This window comes from Bos taurus, chromosome 9 (genome assembly GCF_002263795.3).
Source record: "Bos taurus isolate L1 Dominette 01449 registration number 42190680 breed Hereford chromosome 9, ARS-UCD2.0, whole genome shotgun sequence".
In the NCBI taxonomy this organism is placed as follows: Eukaryota; Metazoa; Chordata; class Mammalia; order Artiodactyla; family Bovidae; genus Bos; species Bos taurus.
In genome coordinates this window covers 91,858,450-91,880,725 of record NC_037336.1, presented here as the reverse complement: position 1 = coordinate 91,880,725, position 22,276 = coordinate 91,858,450, and the positions used below count along the sequence as shown (strand labels likewise).

Genomic DNA, 22,276 nt, shown 5'->3' with positions numbered 1-22,276 from the left:
GTATTAACTGCCTGTCTCCCACCCCCCAGCCACACCTCACTGTCTTGGAATCTTAGTTCCCTAGCCAGCGATCAAAACCTCACCCCCTGCATTGAAAGAAAGCACAGAATCTTAACCACTGGACCACCAGGGAAGTCCCTTAACCACCTGTTTTTAAAAGGCAAACTTCTGAAATGTAAATAACTTTGATTAACTGTAGACCTTTAACACAAGGCAGAATTTCTTATATAAAGAAAGAGCCAGAGGGACTTCCCTGGTGGTCCAGAGGTTAGGATTCGGTGCTTTCACTGACATGGCCCAGGCCGGTTGGATCCCTGGTTGGGGAACTAAGATCCCACAAGCCGCACAGTGAGGCCCAAGGAAAAGGAGCTAGAAAGTAAAAGCGCATAGAAAGTGAAAGTAAAGTCACTCAGTCGTGCCGGACTCTTTGCAACCCCATGGACTATAGCCTACCAGGCTCCTCTGTCCGTGGGATTCTCCAGGCAAGAGTACTGGACTGGGTTGCCATTTCCGTCTCCAGGAGATCTTCCCCACCCAGGGATCGAACCCGGGTCTCCCGCATTGCAGGCAGACGCTTTACCATCTGAGCCACCAGGGAATCTCAGGGAAATTAATTCATTGACATAATTATGCACTGCCAATGTAGAGAGTACAGAGAAATCTTTTTAAGTCCAGAGGCTTCTCTAGGTAAACCTTATCTTTGTTTATCTTAGTACATCTCTCTTTCCAGCCCTTCCCCACTGAACACCCAAGTTTTGTATATCCAGCTGGCGACGTGACTCACTGATAGGCGTCTCAGATCTGTCAGGGACAGGACTGAACTCCTGATCTTCCCCACAGCGATTCTCCCCACTTTCCCAGTGTCTGTTAACAGCAAACGCATCCCTGGATCTTAAAAGAATCCTTTGTTTCAATACCCAATATCCATTCAGTCAACAAATTCTTTTGTTCCAAAACTTGAAAATAAATCAAGAAACCTACCACCTCTGAGCCCCTCCCCTGCTTACTCTGGCTTAAGACCTCTAGAATGTAAACCTCACAAGGGCAAGGACTTCCTGCTATCCTGTTAATTGCCAGTGCTGTGCCAGGAATGGTGCCTGGCTTATTTTCAAGGTGCGACAGATATTTGTTGAATGAGTTCAGAAACTGATTTTGAGTATATAAAATAACAATAATACATTACCTTTACATGATTAAAAGTGTAATTTTTAAATGAGACTGTCATTTTGTTAATTTTGCAGTTCTTCAGTACTATCTGAGGTAATGTGGTATTTATTTAATATTTTTTATATCTGGCCGTGCTGGGTCTTTGCTGCGTGGGCTTTCTCCAGTTTCAGTGAGCGGGGGCTTCTCGTTGAGTTGGCTTCTCTTGATGTGGAGCACGGGCTTTACGTGTGTGAGTTTCACTAGTTGTGGCACACGAGCCCAGTTGCTCAGCGGCATGTGGAATTTTCCCGGACCAGGGATCAAACCTGGGTCCCCTGGATTGGCAGGCAGGATCCCATCCACTGTACCACCAGGGAAGTCCTGGTATTTAATTCTTAAACCAAGTCTATGAGAGAGAAGAAATCATCTCATTTTTAGAGGTGAGAAAACTGAACTCCTGAGAAGTTACATAAGGTCCATAAAATGAGTAAGTAGCAGGAATGTGGGACTCAGGCCCAGAATACCGTGATTTTTGAAGCTCTGTACACACAGCCCTGCCCTGTCCCATTTAGAACAGAATGTGTTTTCAAGTCTCATAATAGGAGTCGCTCCTTTCTGTGGTGGTCTGGGTTAAGCTCTGGAAATGAATGAACCCTGACACCTCTGTAGCCTGAAATAGAAACATTTGCTTCTCATTCATGCCAAGTCCACAAGTGACTCAGCAGACCCAACTGTTTTCTTTAAAATGTTTTCATTTATCTGTTTTTTAAGAAAAAATGACATGTGATTCCCTTGGTGTATTGTTCTCAGTGACAGTATTCTGGATATTCAGACAAGCTTTTGTTTAAAGAATCAGTAGTTTGACTGAATGTTGGAGAAGAAATAGCGATACCAAGCCTTTGGGGGAGGCGGTTCTCCAGACCAGCGTCTCTCACTTCTGCCCACACACGAGCATCATCCCGCTTTAGAAAAGCCTTGGGGCCCAGGCCCCGCCCCGGGGCCCTCAGCTCTGTTGTCGGGGATGATGCCCAGTCCCTGTGTGTTTAAAATGCTGCCCACTTAATTCCAATGGAAAGTTGAGGTTCTGATTTTTTTTTAAGTGTCTTTTCTCATTTATTTTCTCTTCAACCTTAAAAAATAATTTAAGTTTAGGTTAAGATTAAGATAATTTACCTGTTCCAGTCCCACAGATTTAAAGCGACTGACTTAATCCTAAAAGAATGTTTCTCTTCTTGACTCCATCATGGAGTATTAACAGTATCAGCTATGAGCACAATCACTGCTTTATTTTCCTCCGCCTTTATGGTCATTTTATTTAAAATAATGCTTTAGGCTGCCCTGAACACTTGATCCTTTAGAATTGGTGGTTTGTGGACTAGTCGATTACAGTGAGGACTGTTTAAATGAAGATGGCTGTTCTGTGGTCACTGTGTGCTCCCGAACGTCTAATGAGGCCACCCGGCTCCACGGCTCTGTGCGACAAACACGTGTTTCTGATGTGGCTTACACTGCCATTTCTCTGTTACTTACTACCTTATTTTTCCAACATTTTGTTGCTCCTTTTAATGTCTTCATGTGAAAGGATCTTGAGGATTTGCTTTCTATGTCTTTATCACATTATTTTAGAATATTAAGGCAGTCTTTGGATTTTGCAGTGACACCTGGAGATCAACCTGTAATCAACCTGTACACCTGTTGTTCGCTTTGCATGTTATTTTGAAAACCAGGACATTTTTTTTAAAACATACTCACTTGCTGGTAGTGTGTCAGGTTGTGGCCTGAGCGCCCCTCGTCCCAGCCTGGCTCTCGGCTCACCGCCCCTCCTCCTCCCCGCCTTTGCCTGCCTGCCTTGTGCTTCTCCCTCTCTGCCCACTGGGTCTCCTGCGTTTCAGTCCTGGCCCAGTCCTGGCCCACGCTCTGCCGTCCTGGGTGGGTTCGTGTGGACTTTGTGATGTTGCCAAATAGAGAGCTTACATCAGTTTCCATCATTTCTCTTTATTTATTGTTATACCTCTGGTTACATTCATAGGAGGTCCCCCAAAACTCCGTGAGTTAAACTGGTAAAATCAGCATATGAAGGAAGAGATCCAGTAGCTATGGAATTCGTCTTTACAAAGACAGACTGTCTTTCAAGTCAGAAGTAGGAAGAGCAGGACAGCGTGAACAGTTAGAGGGCACCTCTGCCAAAGGAGAGCGGGTCTGGGTGCTGAGAGCACAGGGCCTGGGAGAATCCAGCACCCCGTACCTGTGCCCATGAGTGGCCAGGCCCGCGGGCTGAGCACCAGTGACCATGGCGACAGCATCTGCATGAGCTTGTTCCTGCTCCATGCCTCCGCAAGCCTTCTCAGCATAAGAGCTTGCACCTTAGGTAGTTTTCTTGGGAAGGGAATGTACTGACGAGTCAGCTTGCATGTCTCTTTGACAGTTGTGACTCATTATGAATTAGTAGATTTGCATCCATGTTCATTTATCCATCTTCTCAGTATAGTAATGGTAATTTTTATAGCAGCAGCAATTATTGACTACCTGGTGAGTTTGTATAGATTGAAGCCAGCCCCCGGGGAGCTGACTGATTCAGAGGTGCTCAAGTTCCTCTGGAGCCATGAAACAAAACCAGAGGTCAGGCCCTGGCCGCAGCCCCCTCTGCTGCAAGAGCCCTGCCCCAAGCAGGAACCTCCTCTGTCCCCAGGTACCTCCAGGGGCCACTGTTACACAATCACTAAAGTCATGGTTTGTGGAAAAGGTTGTGGTTTTAGAAAGGTGTTTTCCCTATGATCATTCAGTACCTCCAAGTATAACAGAATATCCTGATCCAGTATTTGTGCATTCTTGTGCCTCTTGTCAGTTCAGTTCAGTTCAGTCGCTCAGTCATGTTCGACTCTTTTCGACCCCATGAATCGCAGCACACCAGGCCTCCCTGTCCATCACCAACTCTCGGAGTTCACCCAGACTCACATCCATCGAGTCAGTGATGCCATCCAGCCATCTCATCCTCCGTCGTCCCCTTCTCCTCCTGCCCCCAATCCCTCCCAGCATCAGGGTCTTTTCCAGTGAGTCAACTCTTCTCATGAGGTGGCCAAAGTACTGGAGTTTCAGCTTCAGCATCATTCCTTCCAAAGAAATCCCAGGGCTGATCTCCTTCAGAATGGACTGGTTGGATCTCCTTGCAGTCCAGGGGACTCTCAAGAGTCTTCTCCAACACCACAGTTCAAAAGCATCAATTCTTCGGCACTCGGCCTTCTTCACAGTCCAACTCTCACATACATACATGACCACAGGAAAAACCATAGCCTTGACTAGACGGACCTTTGTTGGCAAAGTAATGTCTCTGCTTTTGAATATGCTATCTAGGTTGGTCATAACTTTCCTTCCAAGGAGTAAGCGTCTTTTAATTTCATGGCTGCAGTCACAATCTGCAGTGATTTTGGAGCCCCAACAAATAAAGTCTGACACTGTTTCCCCATCTATTTCCCATGAAGTGATGGGACCAGATGCTATGATATTCGTTTTCTGAATGTTGAGCTTTAAGCCAACTTTTTCACTCTCCGCTTTCACTTTGATCAAGAGGCTTTTTAGTTCCTCTTCATTTTCTGCCATAGGGTGGTGTCATCTGCATATCTGAGGTTACTGATATTTCTCCCGGCAATCTTGATTCCAGCTTGTGCTTCTTCCAGCCCAGCGTTTCTCATGATGTACTCTGCATATAAGTTAAATAAGCAGGGTGACAATATACAGCCTTGGCGTACTCCTTTTCCTATTTGGAACCAGTCTGTTGTTCCATGTCCAGTTCTAACTGTTGCTTCCTGACCTGCATACAGGTTTCTCAAGAGGCAGGTCAGGTGGTCTGGTATTCCCATCTCTTTCAGAATTTCCCACAGTTTCTTGTGATCCACACAGTCAAAGGCTTTGGCATAGTGAATAAAGCAGAAATAGATGTTTTTCTGGAACTCTCTTGCTTTTTCCATGATCCAGCGGATGTTGGCAATTGGATCTCTGGTTCCTCTGCCTTTTCTAAAACCAGCTTGAACATGAGGAAGTGGAAGTTCACGGTTCACGTATTGCTGAAGCCTGGCTTGGAGAATTTTGAGCATTACTTTACTAGCGTGTGAGATGAGTGCAATTGTGCAGTAGTTTGAGCATTCTTTGGCATTGCCTTTCTTTGGGATTGGAATGAAAATTGACCTTTTCCAGTCCTGTGGCCACTGCTGAGTTTTCCAAATTTGCTGGCATATTGAGTGCAGCACTTTCACAGCATCATCTTTCAGGATTTGAAATAGTTCAACTGGAATTCCATCACCTCCACTAGTTTTGTTCATGGTGATGCTTTCTAAGGCCCACTTGACTTCACATTCCAGGATGTCTGGCTCTAGGTCAGTGATCACACCATCGTGATTATCTGGGTCATGAAGCTCTGTTTTGTACAGTTCTTCTGTGTATTCTTGCCACTTCTTAATATCTTCTGCAGATCCATACCATTTCTTTCCTTTATCGAGCCCATCTTTGCATGAAATGTTCCCTTGGTATCTCTAATTTTCTTGAAGAGATCTCTAGTCTTTCCCATTCTGTTGTTCTCCTCTATTTCTTTGCATTGATCGCTGAAGAAGGCTTTCTTATCTCTTCTTGCTATTCTTTGGAACTCTGCATTCAGATGCTTGTATCTTTCCTTTTCTCCTTTGCTTTTTGCTTCTCTTCTTCTCACAGCTATTTGTAGGGCCTCCCCAGACAGCCATTTTGCTTTTTTGCATTTCTTTTCCATGGGGATGGTCTTGATCCCTATCTCCTGTACAATGTCATGAACCTCATTCCATAGTTCATCAGGCACTCTATCAGATCTAGGCCCTTAAATCTATTTCTCACTTCCACTGTGTAATCATAAGGGATTTGATTTAGGTCATACCTGAATGGTCTAGTGGTTTTCCCTACTTTCTTCACTTTAAGTCTGAATTTGGCAATAAGGAGTTCATGATCTGAGCCACAGTCAGCTCTTGGTCTTGTTTTTGCTGACTGTATAGAGCTTCTCCGTCTTTGGCTGCAAAGAATATAATCAGTCTGATTTCGGTGTTGACCATCTGGTGATGTCCATGTATAGAGTCTTCTCTTGTGTTATTGGAAGAGGGTGTTTGTTATGACCAGTGCATTTTCTTGGCAAAACTCGATTAGTCTTTGCCCTGCTTCATTCCGTATTCCAAGGCCAAATTTGCCTGTTACTCCAGGTGTTTCTTGACTTCCTACTTTTGCATTCCAGTCCCCTATAATGAACAGGACATCTTTTTTGGGTGTCCGTCTTGTATTTGTTTAAAATTAAGCATTCATCTCCCCAAAATTGTTCCCATCCTTGGGACCAAGAAACCCTCATATGTCTTGTTGCTGGTAGGCCTAATTTACATACATACTTTTATTTACATGATATACCCAGTAAAAAGCCCTCTCCATCCTCTGCCCTCACTTTGGCTGCCTCTTGGACTTATTTCTTATCGTGCCCTCAGCTCGCTCACTCTTCTTACATGCTTATGCTCCCAGAGTAAACACTGTGACTGTTTAAAATCTGTTCTTTTTGTATCATTCTAAGAAGGAAAAGAGAGGGAAAACACTCTGGCATTCTCCAAGCTGCTTAACTATACTATCACAGGCAGTAGTGACTGTGACCGCTCCCCTTCTTGGGGGCAGATGCAGCCGCAGGGCCCAGGACGTTCTGATGGAGACGTGGGCGTGGGAACCCTGAGGGAGTGAGCCAGCACTGGTTAGGGAGGAACCAAGCATCCTCAGGGCGCTCACCCGACTCTGATTTCACCTGATGCCGAACGTGACTCTCCTACCTCAGGATCTCTGGACCCTTCATGCCGTCTACACGAATCTGAGACAGTCCTCCCTTGAAGGTTGAATCCCTGTGTTGTTTCTGGAGCCTCATTATTCCCTGTAGTCATCCTTTGTTCGCATCACTCCTTCCGTCCTCTCCCAGTTGTGGTCATATCTTGGCTAAGTGAACTGTAACTTCCTAAGCGTTTTTCTTCTCCAGTGGCTTATCCTTTAATGGTCCTGAACACCATGGGAGCTGTTGAAGACCTTTTCTTAGATAATGGCCAATATTCTGTCTGTACCTTTCCGTGGGGGTAATTATTGAGCTCTTTGACATGTTATGATGATCATCTCAAAGAAACAGGGCTGTACAGTCTTCAGTGTTCCTTGGACCGTGTTGATTCAGGATCTGAGCTGGCAATGTCTGAGATTTAATAGCTTCTTACCCCAGTTCTCCCGTGAGGCCAAAGTGCTGCTCTGAGCTCATAACCAGTCACGTCCTAGACACGCTGGCCTCCAGCCTGCTCATGTTGAGAAGCAGAACCTCCACTTTGTGCAGCATTGACCTTGCGGTGGGTTGGAGAGGCAAATATTTACCGTTGTAAATGCTCTAGTTTGAAGTTTCAGTAGGTCATTTTAGTACACTGACCGGCTGATTTCGGAACGGGACGGCGGCGTTTCATCCAGGAGTTTTAGCTGCGTCTAGTGCCCACGCACTGACTTCTTTTTTGGAATCAAACCCTTTAACAGACTTAAAACTCAGGCAAGGAAATTTAATGGTTGTAATTTTAAATAAGCATTCATTTATAAGTAAAAAGCATTTTTGAATCTATTACCATAGTTACCAAGTAGCTTCCCTGTGGTTCTACAGAAAATGGGCTCCATCCTACAGCGTGATTCGAGAAGTGTGTTTGGAGGCAGGTGTAGAAAAGAGGGTGGTGTAGGTCTTCCAGAGAAGCAGGACACGTTCCCCGAAGAGCCTTTTTGCCTGAGTTTTCTGTGATCCTCTGCTAAACAGTGACTGTATTTGATTGTGAGTGGAGATTTCCTTTTATCTGAAACATACTATTAGCCAACTTAACTGGGTATCAGAGTTAAATTCAAACTTTAGAAGTCTACTGCTACAGTTTATATGGAGTGCTGCTATATTTATACAGGGTTTTAAACTTTTTAAAAAATAAAAAACAGACGTTGCCTGTATTTGTAAATACTAGCTATATCTCAAACAGAGAAGGCAGTGGCACCCCACTCCAGTACTCTTGCCTGGAAAATCCCATGGATGGAGGAGCCTGGTGGGCTGCAGTCCATGGGGCCACTAAGAGTCGGACACGACTGAGCGACTTCACTTTCACTTTTCACTTTCATGCATTGGAGAAGGAAATGGCAACCCAGTCCAGTGTTCTTGCCTGGAGAATCCTAGGGACAGGGGAGCCTGGTGGGCTGCCGTCTATGGGGTTGCACAGAGTCGGACATAAAATCAGGCAAATAAAGATGAGGCCAAATTTTTAAATCCAAGGATTCTAGGAGTGGCAGTTTCTTACTGGAAGGAGAATGCATCTATCCCTGTTTTCGTGCCTTTGGTCTTAATAGTATTTGAACATTAGAGTTTTGATAATATTGTGTGGGTTTAGGGTTGGGTAGGGTTTAATTTTATCTCAGTTTAATAAAAAATTATTTTCTCTGGAGACTGGCAGGCTGCTGCCTGGAAGAATCCTTTCAGAACTAATTTGGAAGGATTGGATGGAAAGGATTCAAGGGGCTGAGTCATAGAGGGTTGGCAGAATGAGCGGTCAGGACCGGAATGCCAGTGAGCACAGGTGGGAGAAAGGGGTGGGCAAAGTTGAGAGAACGGTCTAGAACAGTTGAGTTCACTTGATCCCCAGTCCCATGTGCTGTCCCGTGCCTCTCTCCTCTGTGTTGACCACAGGCCCTCTGGGGCGCCTGGATCCTGTTTCGTGGTGTTTTTGTGAAGCTCTAAGGAAAGTCCTGGCCTTTTAGCTGAAAGTGCTAAAAGTGAACTTGGAAGTTCACTAAAACAAGAACTTAGGAAGTGCTTGTTAGTGAACTTGGAGAAACACACAGAGCACAACTTGAAAAAACTATTCAAATTTAATAAGCACATTGAGATAGTCACTCTGCAGTGGGAGAATAACTGTTCCACCCAAAGTGTATAATCGTCACTAAAACAGTCTGAAGATGGACATTTTAGGGAGCATTTTCAGGTGCAAAGTCTCTCCATTGCCAGCTTTCACTCTCCAGCTTAGAACATTCTCAGCATTTGCCAGCCTCAGTGATGGGGGAGGTCAGCGGGGCGGTTCCAGGCAGCTCAGACCCCCACCTAGCAGGAGAAACCCTTCTGGCGCCTCTGAAAGCCCATCCAGGTTGGTCTTCTTGGGTCTTTCTTATCCAAACATCCTCACATCACGTGCAAATACTTTTCCTCCAACCTAAAAACAAACAAAAGTTGCCTTATATATTACAGGCCCATTTGAAGGAATAATTTTGCAGCTACAAGGATATTTAGGAGCATGTCCTCCCGAGAGAATGCGATAACCCCTTTGAGTTTTAAAACATAGGGTTCCTTTGGACAAGTAGTGATATGGCCCACACTTCATAAATTGTTGGACTTTCTTAGAGTGTATGATGTTCTAAGGAGCAGGTTTAGCAATAATCCCTTAGAGCCTGAAGCTTTTGTAAATTACGAGTAGACTTCCCATTTCCCAGACCACATCTGTGTCAGGCTTGTGTGTGTGTCATAGCTGCTTTGACTCCATTTCCTCTCCTAGTCTTTACTTTCAGTATTTTTCTAGTGTTGTTCTGAATATATCCTTGTGAACCACTGTGAGTCCATTTTTAGAATAGGGATATTTTTATTTTCTGATAAAGAATCTCAACAGCTGGTAGTAGCTTAACACTTAAACAGTAGTATTTTTGGTGGTTTCCATTACATTTGGTTCCTGCCTTTGCCTCGTGGGACGTTTAAAGTTGTTAGCAGAAAGTTATGTGGCCATGCAGACGAGCATAAATTCAATCCAGCTGATTAATCAGTATCTATATCTGAAAGAATTGGTGTCTTAATTGATTCCCTTTATGGGGAGTTCAGTGCTGAGTAGTCCCTGGGGGCCCAGCTCCCATGTCTCAGGCTTTTGAAGTCCAGACTTACACTCGGAACTTCTGCTGCAGCTTATTTTTTACTCATTCAAAAGCTAAATATTCTTATGCTGTTACCTGCCTACAGACTTTAATCTTAAATGGCCATTGTAAAACCACATTCTAAAATTAAGTGACTATTAAGCACAGGCCTAGTGGCTGCCGTTACAGAACAGATACAGCCAACTGGGAGTTCCCTGCGGCAGCTCAGAGGCGAGTGTATCGTCTTACATGCCTGGAGGAGATCTGCCGTGCTCCTGCTGATCTATCCTCCTGTGCTGTACGAAGATAAACCGTTTAATGTACTATAGCAGGCAGTAAAATCCTGTGTGTGTTCTGACGATGAAGGTGGACTCGGGGGTGGTGCACTTCACCCCCCTGACCCGGCCCAGGATCAAGCAGCCCTTCAAGCTGGTGGAGAAGGTGGTTCAGAATGCCTTTCAGTTCCGAAGGAAATACTGCCATCGAGGGCTCGGGTAAGAATGCTTTTTCCTGCTTGGTAGCACTTTTTACAAACTCCTCAATCACCTTCCAAGATTAGGAACTGATGTTTTTACAGTTGTTCAAACTGCCGTAAATATTACTCTTAGTTCAGATCCTGAGATGAACAAACTTAACAGCCACTGAGGAGAAAGCAATACGTTGTCTTAACCGCATATGCCACCGGCAGGTTCTGTTTGGTTTGGTCATAAGTACAAACTAAAACTGACATCACACAGTTTGCAGTGAGGCTGTACTGGGTGGTCATCATTTCACTCAGGACTCAAACCATCTGAGCTGTTGTTACTCTTGACACTTCTGCCACTACACATGTGGTGGTCTCTCCAACGCAAGAAGATTCCCTAATTCTCTGACCACCACCTGGGTGTCGTGCAATTTAATTCAAGTCTGATAACTCACTGCCTGGCATTAACGCAGACACTAGTGGCAAGTCCCAGGTTGCTGCTGATATTTTCTGACTGGCTGTAAATCGGCAGTTTCCATGATCTCGTCCATCTTCAGCCTCAGCAATCTGCTAGAATGGCTCACAGTACACTTACTTTCATGTATTGGTTTTAAAAGCTATAACTCAGGAACTGCCAAAGTTGGAGGAGAGGTCCAGGACATGGTTTGGGGGCGGGATGCCCTCTCGAGGTTTCTTCCTTCCCAGCACCTCGTGTGTCCACCAGCCTTGAAGCTCTCCTAACCCTATCATTTGGGGGTTTTATGAAGTTCATTACCCAAGCAGGACTGAGTAAAGCATTGGCCACTGGCGATCAAGCTCAGTTCTCCAGCTCTTCCCTCCTCAGACGAGCAGTGGTAGGTGCATCCTTCAGTCATATAATTGAGTCCCCTAGCCTGATGCTTTCCAGGGGCCACCAAGAATCACCTCATTCGCACAGAATTCAGATATGATCAAAAGGGGCTTGTTATGAATAACAAACGATGTTCCTGTCACCCCTTACACAGGAAATTCCAAAGATTTTAGAAGCTCTGTCTCAGGACAGAGACCAAATATGTGTATCTCCTATCACACACTAAGTGGGTTTTTTAATGCCCTCTTTCCATCAGGTTGCTATATCTTGAAGATTTTAAGGACATGTTTAAAATTAGGAAGCAAAGATAACTTCTGAGTAGCCAGAAAAACGTCTGGCGTATCCGTGAGATCCGTGTGTATCTGTTTTTATTAACAGAGAGCTCCTGTGTGTGAGCCTGAAAGGCCTCAAGGTCACCAGTGATGCTTGATAGCCAGTGACAGTCAGGAAAACATGTGACTAGGCCCAACATAGTCTAAGGAGGCAGGAAAGCAAATGTGTGTTTTTAAGATATCCACCTAATACAGTCAACTGTAGTTCTTTACATCAGTTTAGCTTTAGAGGCACATACTATTTTCTAGGGCTTCCCAGGTGGCGCTAGTGGTAAAGAACCTGCCTGCCAATGCAGATGTAGAGAGACACAGGTTCGAGCCCTGGGCCAGAAGGATTCCCTGGAGGAGGGCATGGCAGCCCACTCCAGTATTCTTGCCTAGAGAATCCCATGGACAGAGGAGCCTGGCAGGCTCCAGTCCATGGGGTTGCAGAGAGTCAGACATGACTGAAGCGACTTGGAACACATTATTTTCTAAGATTAGCTAGCTCCATTTCAGTTCTCTCATTCTGGTTCTGTGAAGAGTCCCCTTAGCATGTGAAATTACTTCAGGCCCAGCTGGACAGCTGCCTCCTGAAACCATTGGAATCCACAGACCCACCCTTGAGGATCTGACAGGACAGGTAGAATCCCCAGCCTGCCGTTGGAGTTAGGCCAGTGTTCATGCTACTACTACTCTAGTTGGTGATGCTGCTGGCTGTCCTGGTACCAATAAGTGAAGGCACCCTTCTGGTTCACCCCAGCTCCCCGCACCCCCCTGCCCCCGCCCCCACCACAGCCAGGATGCACTGCCACAAGTTGGACGCAAGCTGGAGGTCACACAGGGTCAGGGAGGGGAAAAAAAATCACAGAAAGTACATCCTATGTGTAGCAGTCCTGGAACAGGCCTGAGCCCAGAGTTGGCCCTGGCATCTCCAAGACCACCCGCAGCTAAGTAATGAGCTCCTTTCACATCACAACGCCGTCCCCTGTGCCGAGATGGACCAAGTCTTGTGACCGTCTTTGACTTTTTGGTGACCCTCAGTCACATCACACCACACGGCAGTCTCAGATCACAGAAATTATGATCGGACCCCTGCTTGCCATGAAACTGAACGCAGTCAACTCACCCTGAAAATGTGGGGACCTGGCATTCCTAGTTGAGAAGACCATCAGCCTGTAAGAAAACTCTGTCGTCTCTTGCCACGACGTCTTCCAAGCCCTTTGAGACAAGTTCTGTTGCACCTCTGAGACTTGAGAGAAGAAAACAGAATCCAGGTGTAGCTTTGCAATATTTCAGTCAGTTTCACTATTCATTTTAAAACAATAATCTGATTGATAGATGAAATTTACAATTTATACTTGAGTCAATTTTAAAGATGCTTCAGTTATCTTAAAGAGGAAAATAACTTTCTATTTTCACATGTTTTCTAACTTTAGGCTGGTAAATTCAAGTGACAGAGAATCAAAAATGCACCAGAAATAATACGCAATTTTTATATTTAAAATGTGAGGCACAAACTTGTATTTCTCTGAGAATGCAGCTGAGCATATGATAAATTTCCCTTAGAGATGCACGTACTGATTTGGCTTTAGAACTCTCTTCTCACATGGGCAGATTAGCTCTGCCCTCAGTAGTGGTTCATACCTGTTGCCGGTGGTGTAAGCAGAGCCTCCTCCACGGGCTTGGGGCCCGCAGGTCTCTGCAGAGGCTCTTCTTCCACTCCCTAATGTTGTTGGAACCATGCCGTTTTCAGAGGAGGAGAGAAGGAGCAGCATCGTTTGTAGAATTAAAATGAAATTCTGATTTTTTTCCTCTTCTTTCAGAATGTTATTCCCTGAAGCTCGGCGATTAGAAAGCACGGGAAAACTGTTAGAGTTGGCAGATGTGGACCCGACTCTCCGACCTACCCAACTCACTGTCTCACATTTTAAGAGCCTCTGCGATGTGTACCGAAAAATGTGTGATGAAGACCCACACCTCTTTGCTTACAATTTCAGAGAAGAACTCAGGCAAAAGTCAAAAAAAGAGGATGACAAGCAGAGCTGCAGACTGTAGCTGCTACTCAAGGGGCTGCCAGCCTGCCAGGTGCTGAACTTCTCATGTGTGCGCACGACTGTGACTTACTCCCCTTTTACAGCTTGGTAAAGAGAATAAATATCAAGTAAGATAGAGTACAAGCTTTAATATACATATATATACTGCATAGATGTGACATGTTTAGTATAAACAGCATCTATTACAACCTTACAAAAATGAAGTATCTGCACATTGTACCCCTAACCCACATTAAAATAATTTAAATATGCTTTAAATAAAGTGAAACCTAATAGCTGAAAGTATTGGAGAAAAAATGACCTTTTAAAAGCTATTAATCACAACTTCCCCACCTTTTTCTACATAAATTAGAATGCATTCATCTTAAGGATTCTAAATCATTTTGATACCTGCTCAAAAGGGATATAAACTAAGTAATTTACAAATTCTGACCAGTTTAAGCTAGTTTTCTGATCCACAATAAATTAAAATAACTTAAGTCTTTACAACTATTTGTGGGAAAATGTATCCTGCACAAAACCTAATAATGAATAGTGTTTCTGCAATTTTCATTTTGCCACCAGTTTAAAAGTGAAACCAGCAATGTAAGCCGTATCTGGGTTGGACTGTGCTAGGACTTTCCATGGCTCTCTGTTTCATAAAAGCACTCTTCGTTGACAACCGATGTTAAGCTCTGGACGCTGAATTCTCGCTCAAGGACAGAGCTGAGATCAAGGTTGGCGTTTCCAGGATGACTGTCCAGGGACTGGTGACGCGTCTGCGCCTTCAGCAGGGTGCCCCTGTCCCGCTTGGTGCTGTTGGCCTTGCGTTTGATGGCGCAGAAGTGCCCCCGCACCAGCTTGGGCTGCCCATCCTTGCTGGGCGGCTCTTCAGCCGGGTGAGCATCGGGGTCCTCAGAGATCCTCAGTCTCTGGAACTGGATCTCGATGTCTTTGGTGGGGCTGCCCTGCCTCCGAGCCTGGGGGTAGTCGTCCTCGTCGTCGCTCAGAATGTCGCTCTCTTTGATGAGACTGTCGGAGAAGTCGGCCAGGCCCGCGTGGGGGTGCTGCTGGGTGTCCTGCCCCCTTCCGGCAGGGGGGCAGCCGCTGCTCTGGGTGCTGCTGCTCAGGCTGCCCTCGTCCGAGTCCAGGGAGCTGCCCTTGCCCGGCTCCCCCGGCCACTCGCTGCTGGAGGAATTCTTAAGGACTTTTAAGGACCTGGATGAAGCTGCAACGAGAAAAGCACACGTTCCCTTATGACAGAGGAACTGTTTCCACAATGTGTAACGTTGGCCTTGGAGGTTATGAGAGTTAACATCTTAATTAAAATTTTTTCATCTCACTGAAATTACTAACTGTCCTGGGACTTGAGCAAAAAAAAAAAAAATGTAGATACTGCAAATATGGACATTTTTTACTTATGTGTAGTTGAAATTTTAAGTTGGGGAATTTGGCATTTTTGGATGATAAGTTATCAGAACTTAATTACTGAAATAGAATAAGTTATCAAGTGTCATAAGGGCTAGGATTCTTATTTTGCTAATGAATAAATTTAAAAGTTAGTGGCTAATAAAATCTAGGTTCCTTTCTTTTACTAAAGTACTTTGTAGTTTCAGAACTAAGATTACATTATTTCTTTGCCCACCTTCTCACCTGTTTATTTCCATTGTTGCTCAGGTAAAGATTGGAAAATGCTCTTTTTCTCATGAGAACTGTCTGTTGGATTTCTCATCAACTTTGAGATTTAACAAGAACATTGAGTTGCACACACGTGTATTTGTGTTTAACTCCTTTCTCTTGGGTTGAAAGGAAGAGGGGGAGTTCAATTGTGTTTCTGCAGACAATAGTATATTTTTGATGGCTGTAGCTTATTTTGCCAGTGGAGGAAAAAATAGAAAATATATGGTAAATTTGAAGTGGTCAAACTACCAAAAATGAGAGATACATTTTGCAAGACTAAAAACTAGATCAATGATATTAACGAAACAGTTATATAGAAAGCTGAAAGTTTAAAAAAACAGGCAGAAAGTTTATCTATACAGTGGGTTTACTGAGAGTGGGTGTATTCGACTTTTTGACCTTTATTCACTTAGAATTGACCTTCTCTAGAGGCTTTGCACTGTTGCGAGCACTGGAACATGACAATGAGCAGAAACAAGTCCCTCGACTCCGGTACATTTCAGTGGACGAGAGAAGATGGTAAGTGCAGACTGTCAGCCAGTGGAGACGAGGGTTGGGGTGGTTGTGCTTTACAAAGTGGGGAGAGGCGTGTTGTAGGTTTCTTAAAGGAAACAGCATGGCAGTGCCCACCTCATCCATCCTGCATGTTGGGGTCTGGTTTACAGCTTAGAAAGCTACTGCAGATCATTTACAAAGTGATGACTGGCTGCCCTGTTCGAAGAGCATACATGCTTGCAGAGAAGTTTATCATAGTCTCCTGAGTACACCCAAGGCTAGACAAGTTCTCACCTAATTTGGCTGAGACAGGAACGCGGTTCTTAAGGGGTACCAGGCGATCCTTACATGTTTTCTCCAGGGGTAATTCACACTTTATGTGACGCCTGAAATTTTCCCTCAGAATAGATCGAATCACCTTGACGATGTTGGTTTTGCTTTCATTGTCACTAGAGGGGAGAGAAAACACTGGTTGTTCCTGCTGTCTCATCCAGCTTGCCCTTGTCTCCTGCCCTCCCGTGGTACATGAGGGCAGACTGACAGCAAGTTGCCCAGCCTCTGTATGCCGCGGCCTCTTGTCGCTTACAAAAGGAGTGAGGATTGATGGTTCTTGAACTTCCTGCAGGCACTAAGATTTGGATGTATATTTAATCAATGTATTATTCTACTAGAGCCGCAATTGCCAGTTTGGAGAGGGTGGGTGTGATCCTGAAGTCATCAAAATTCAAGAGGGCACTAAAAATAAACCCATTTTTAAGAGACTATCATTCTATCTTATTCCCATTGGCTTTCATTTTTGGAAGGGAGTAATACCTGCAGCACAACTGAAAGATGGTCTCTGGCCGTCCTTCTATTTCTGACTTGGTGTGGATCAGCTCCCATAAGGAATTATTTTCTGTCCCTGTGTAAAAAGAAACCAGGGGCTGCAACTCTGCCAAAGATGCTGTGATAAAGGACACCCATGAAACTTTAAACCCACAATCTAAAGAGTTCAGTATTCCCAATTCTGACTCTCCTCATTTTCTTCTGGGGCTCAATTCTGTGTATGACTTCCACAATAGTTAAAAAAGTTAAATATGTTTTAGTTACTTTTTGTACATTTCGTGCTGACATTTCCCATCCACCTTGGTGCTTCTGCCCTACCTCTGGATCCCATCTCTGGGAAAGAGGTAAGTGAACCCCATTTTTCAGCCTCATCCCTTGGAAGGAGTGTGCTCAGGCACTTTAGGTAAAGGCAGCCAGCACCACACTCAGTCATGGTTCCGGAAACGTGAGTACTTCCTGCAAAAACCGAACAGGGACCCATACCGTCACCGTGGGCCTCAGCCTGGTGGTCTTTTCCATCACCAGTGGCACTGGCACCGGAACAGGGTTATTCTAGAAGGATCTCTGAACATTTTGCATGGAAAATTTTTTTCTGTATCACTTGTAATACTGCTGAATCTTAAGGAATTTTCTGGTATTTCAAATTTTGTAAAAATTTGTGGACCTGTGTTTCTTTAACAAATTTTAGGGATAGATACTACCCTAAAATTATTAGAATAACTAGAAATGTTAGATATTAGGATATTAGGAAAATGTTGAAAACAATGAAGAGAAGTATTTAGCAAAGAAAAGTCATCCTCTAGCATTTACTTCCTCCAAAGCCTGTAAAGAGACATCACAACACTCTCTCGTCCTCATTTTCCTTGCCTGTAAAATACCAGAAATTATCCCCAGGTTCTTTCCTCCTACTTTTTCATTCCATAGTTTGAAAATTCCCTGAAGATGTCTTTTTTTTCTGGCATTTGTACAACATGCAACCATTACCTGCTGTATTTCCCAGTCTGACTTGAAGCGCGGATATGGGGATCAACCAGCGGAACTTAAACGGATCCAGGTCAGCATTGCTGTGTGCAGGCCGGGAATTTGAGGGCTGTAAGGTGAAAACCCCCCAAGAGCAGGTTAGAGCAAGCTGGCTCCCAGGGTACATGTGCGCAAGGCGGGAACTGGGCGCTCTCCCTGGTGCAGACCCGCCGCTGTGTGGGGCTCGGGGTACAGAAGGGAATCGGGTCAGGTGAGCCCCAGCTCTGAGGAAGCTCTCGATGGGCTGCGGACAGGGCAGCGTTGTGGTTTGGGGAGCAGAAGTCCTAGGCTTCTAAGCAATAATGACAAGCAAGCCTTCTATGATCTCATGTTACCACCTCTAAAGAGAAACCAAAATTATATAGACGGACTTCTATGGAGCAGACATGGGTCATTTTTAGGGACAGAAAAGCTGCTTTTCTAGGTAGGCCCCCAGCACGGGTATTTGTGTCCATCTTTTCAGACAGACAGCTTTGATGGGGAGAATAAGAAATACCCCAAGTATCTGATTCGCTCAGTTACCCCAGGAATAAGCCACATCAGTTGGCCAGGCCTTGGTCCTTAGCAGGCTTCCCAGTTCAGTAACAGGAAGGTACAGTTCAAAAAGTTTGCTTTAACGAAAGTTAATTCATGTCTTACCAATTTCTTTTTCAGTTTGCAGTTTTCTTTATAAACCAATATGACAGCTCTCTTAAAAACTAAAGAGAAGAGAAAGAAATGTCATTATTCAATACACACTCTCCTAACATTGAACTGAAGCTGAGTATTTTAATAGAACAAAGCTCTTCAAGATTCCACAATGCTGACACACGGGAGAATAAATAGTACTTCCTTCTGTTCATATTTGAATCATGCACAAGTACTTGCTTATTTAAAAGCTATTGTTTGAATGAGATCCTGGCATTTTGTTTTTTGAATTCGTGTTTTATCAGAAGCTGAGGACATGGGGTTCATCTCAATGAGAACACACAGTCTATGCCCCCTCTCCCAGCTCTCAGTGGGAATTAAGACACTTTGAAGTGCAGCAAACTAAGATGGCAGATTTCAAAAATAGACCCAGGAGCTCTGTTCCTGTAACACTTGGCCAGATCCACCAAACCAAGCAGCAGAAGGGAGGAGAAGGTCGTGTGTGTACAGGGCAAGGCTTCTAAAGAGCTGGAAGCTGCCCATGTGAAGTCAAAGCCATTAGCGCAGTGACTCTTAAGTCCTTCTGGAAATCAGGAGTTTGTGGGTTTAGGAGGTTCTTCATTCTTGCCAGCCCCTCAAATTTACATTCTTGTGAATGGAATACTAACCAAATACTGTGAGTTCAAGGTCCTTTCTGGCTTTTCCTAGAGACAGAAATGGATTCAACCAGGACACTGTAGAGTGCATCAGAAGCTCCCCCATTGAAAGTTCTGTGACCTGAATGGTAAAAACAAGATCAAGGAGACATGGAAATCCAGGGGCAGGGGGCGGGGGTGGCTCAGGACAGAGGGATCACACACATATGGTCATTGCTAAAACTCAAGTATGTTCCATTTTTATGGTTCCCATGAACACAGGGCCTTAAATAGCAGGTTTGAAAATATGAGCTAAGCACCACACTGAAAAATAAAGGTGAAGGCATTTTGCCCCAAGGCACACACACTGTGACCTGTGGGATGACATTCCTCCCACCCCAGGGTCAAAGTTCATCCCAAGTGCCTTTGAAACCACATGAGGCCTGCTAATAAAAGAGGTACCAACATTGAAACTGACTGTAATTAAAAAAAAAAAAAACCGTTTCCTGTTCTTGCCTTTTTCTACTTAAACTACATTGCTCCTTATGTGTAGACTTTTTAAAGCTAGAGATGCTAAATTTGGTAATCCAGCCAGAGAAGAAAAGTAGGGAAATTGTCAAATTCCACTTAAACTGCTTTTATAAGTAAGGAGGTAGCCACCAATACTTGAGGTTAGAAAAGGGAAAAAAGGAAAAGCCTTCAATTCTCTTCCCACACGCTGACTCCCACTGCCTTTATCCCTCCCCTCCCCTCCCACAGCCCCAGCTCTCCATTTATAGTCTAGCCTCTGGGATTTGTCCTGACCTCACGCTCCACAGGAAGAGGAGGAAGAGGTACGGATACGAGCTAAGAACTAGTTCTTTGGGTACAGTAGTTATTAACAGAACAGATGATTACGCCTTTAGGCCAATGCAGTCAATTTTATGTTATATTTACATCTAAATCTTATAATAAGCATTAGGATCAAAAAGAAAATTTTAGGCAATTTCTCCTGTAGGAAAGCCCTAACTGGGTGGCCTGGCCTGGAGGTCACCTCCAGACCCACGGTCACAGGCATTCAGCCTCTTGGAATCCGAAAGTCCTACTGACCTCCTTCTCTGTTCCACTCTGCTCTGCTACAAGCTGGTCAAATACGGTCCCATAATCTTCATATATCTTCTGCATCTCATTGATGTGGCTGGCTACTTTTTCCATTGCCTTTAGTGCTTCTGCAAGATACGCAGTCATAATTTGTTTTACAGTTTTGATTTGTTTGAAATCCTACCCAACAGCAATAATAAAAAACCTTAAGATTCAAGCCAGAATTCGAGACCAGTTCTTAACTAACAGTAGCATCATTCAGATAGGGCTTAAATAGCCTATGGTAATCTAGTTATAATGAAGAACAGCAAAATTATCTTCCACCTCAAATTCTCCTTGAAATGAGGCAGAGTACAAGTAAAAAGCATCACTAACAATAACAGCTCCCACCTATTGAGCACTTTCTATCTGGCATATTCTCCTAGGTGATTTACATGAGGCATCTCATTTAATCCCCACAGCAGTGCAATCAGAATAGGACCTATTATTGATCCCATTTTACAGATGAGAAAATTCAGGTGCAAAGGGGGTTTTTGCCAGACATGAGGAGGAGCCAGAATTAAACCCAAGGCTGATTAGCCACAGGATACCTGCTGTTAAATTTTGCCCTCCTCCCGGACCACTTAACTGGAATAGTGATCAATGACAGTTCTTGAACAAGAACTTACAAAAGCCTCCATAAATATCCCCTTTCCAGAGCAACTGTTTGCATTTATGTTTGGTGTTAATTTGAACTTTATACATGGGCATGTGAGGGACAAAGTGATTTTTGTCAAGGTCAAAAAGCAAAGTTTCAAGTCACCTCCAAACTCACTATTTTTCATATCTTCTTCTGATTCAGGATTTTAATTCCATCTTTAGAAGAGGGACTTTAAGCAGGCAATTTTTTTTAACAGACCCCTTTTAAAGACCACCTCAGTGCAAAGTGAACTATTCACACAGCAATTGAATCCTAATCATAATTTGTACCATTTATAAGTTTTAACTTTCAAACCAAAAAGTTTATCCTTATTACTTATGATACAATATGCTTGTCACAGAAAAACCGTTTCATTTACACTGCACTGTTTGCTATTCAGTAATACTAATATTTACTAGTAAGTTTGTTTCCCTCTCCATGTGCTTATTATGTGCAGCTTAACTGGATCTCCTAGTTCTGACACATGGAGAACAAATCCCTTTTACTCTCCAAACAGCATCTCTTTAAGGGATACTCATTGCTGTTCAGTTACTAAGTCGTACCAGACTCTGAAACCCCGTGGACTGCAGCACGCTAGGCTTCCCAATCTTTTACTATCTCCTGCAGATTGCTCAAGCTCATGTCGAGTCGGTGATGCCATCCAGCCATCTCATCCTGAGTCATCCCCTTCTCCTCCTGCCTTCAATCTTTCCTACATCAGGGTCTTTTCCAGTGAGTCAGCTCTTCTCATCAGGTGGCCAAAGGATTGGAGCTTCAGCATCAGTCCTTCCACTCTAATTACTATCAAAGTGAGGGGCCCTGTGTATTTGACAAACTTAGGCTGATCATTTCTGAGGTTACGAAGACACATCGGCGTCAGCTGGTAAAGCTTCATCTGTCCTTGCGAGTTCAGTCTCCACTCGCAGCTGTCCACAAGGTGGAGCCTCACACAGCAGAATGGATCAGTAAACAACACAGAACCTCACAAAGTTGTGGGGGAACAGGCCCGGGCACAGGTCCTGGCAGCACTATTTGTTAGACACGTGACCTGAAGCAATTTATTTCAACTCCCTGAGCTTAAATTATGTTCTTTGAAAATGGAATCGTCCCTCCAAAGGGCTATTCCAATGAGATAATTGGAAATGCTGTGCCCATCTACAGGGGTGGCCATAATGCCTAGCTATTTGCACACACTAAATGGTACCTAAAGGTGAATAATCACGATGCTGAGAAGCATTCCGAACGTGACACCAGGCAGCTGTCAGGTCCCCCCTCGGCCCCCGCTTCTTACCCGTCAGATGATAGTGCTCCTCGCTCTCGTGGTCCGTCAGGGACACCAGCTCCTTGAGCAGCAGCGGGTACTTGAGCACCCTCTGAACTGGCTTGATGAGGTAAGACTCCAGCGTGGAGGAGTGCTGCTTGGTGGGGTTCCGGGCATCCAGAAAAGCCTTAAAGGCTTTATCAGTTTTAGCTGCAAGCAGATGGATTAAAAGACCCTTAG

General features: G+C 44.4%; 2 protein-coding genes across 9 annotated transcripts in view; one reads left to right on the top strand and one right to left on the bottom strand.

Moving 5' to 3' along the window:
* Positions 1–15,500, top strand: part of TFB1M (transcription factor B1, mitochondrial) — a 67,365-nt gene extending 51,865 nt beyond the window's left edge. Inside the window, exons 6-8 of one of the 3 annotated variants that reach the window (XM_024996707.2) lie at positions 10,441–10,568; positions 13,525–13,786; positions 14,320–15,500. In XM_024996707.2, the coding sequence (XP_024852475.1) occupies positions 10,441–10,568; positions 13,525–13,756 (360 nt within the window). In that variant the 3' untranslated portion in view covers positions 13,757–13,786; positions 14,320–15,500. Of the gene's footprint in view, positions 1–10,440; positions 10,569–13,524 lie in introns of all 3 variants that reach the window. The other 2 variants (NM_001114610.1, NM_001076896.2) reach the window with 2 other exon arrangements.
* TIAM2 (TIAM Rac1 associated GEF 2) overlaps positions 9,033–22,276 on the bottom strand; it is a 236,767-nt gene continuing 223,523 nt past the window's right edge. For all 6 annotated transcript variants that reach the window (XM_015472916.3, XM_059889963.1, XM_024997095.2 and 3 more), the window contains 10 exons: positions 22,067–22,246; positions 20,106–20,224; positions 19,050–19,158; positions 18,394–18,452; positions 17,719–17,824; positions 16,723–16,810; positions 16,204–16,358; positions 13,346–14,962; positions 12,828–12,950; positions 9,033–9,389 (listed from right to left, as the gene is read on the bottom strand). In XM_015472916.3, the coding sequence (XP_015328402.2) occupies positions 14,367–14,962; positions 16,204–16,358; positions 16,723–16,810; positions 17,719–17,824; positions 18,394–18,452; positions 19,050–19,158; positions 20,106–20,224; positions 22,067–22,246 (1,412 nt within the window). In that variant the 3' untranslated portion in view covers positions 9,033–9,389; positions 12,828–12,950; positions 13,346–14,366. The remainder of the gene's footprint in view (positions 9,390–12,827; positions 12,951–13,345; positions 14,963–16,203; positions 16,359–16,722; positions 16,811–17,718; positions 17,825–18,393; positions 18,453–19,049; positions 19,159–20,105; positions 20,225–22,066; positions 22,247–22,276) is intronic.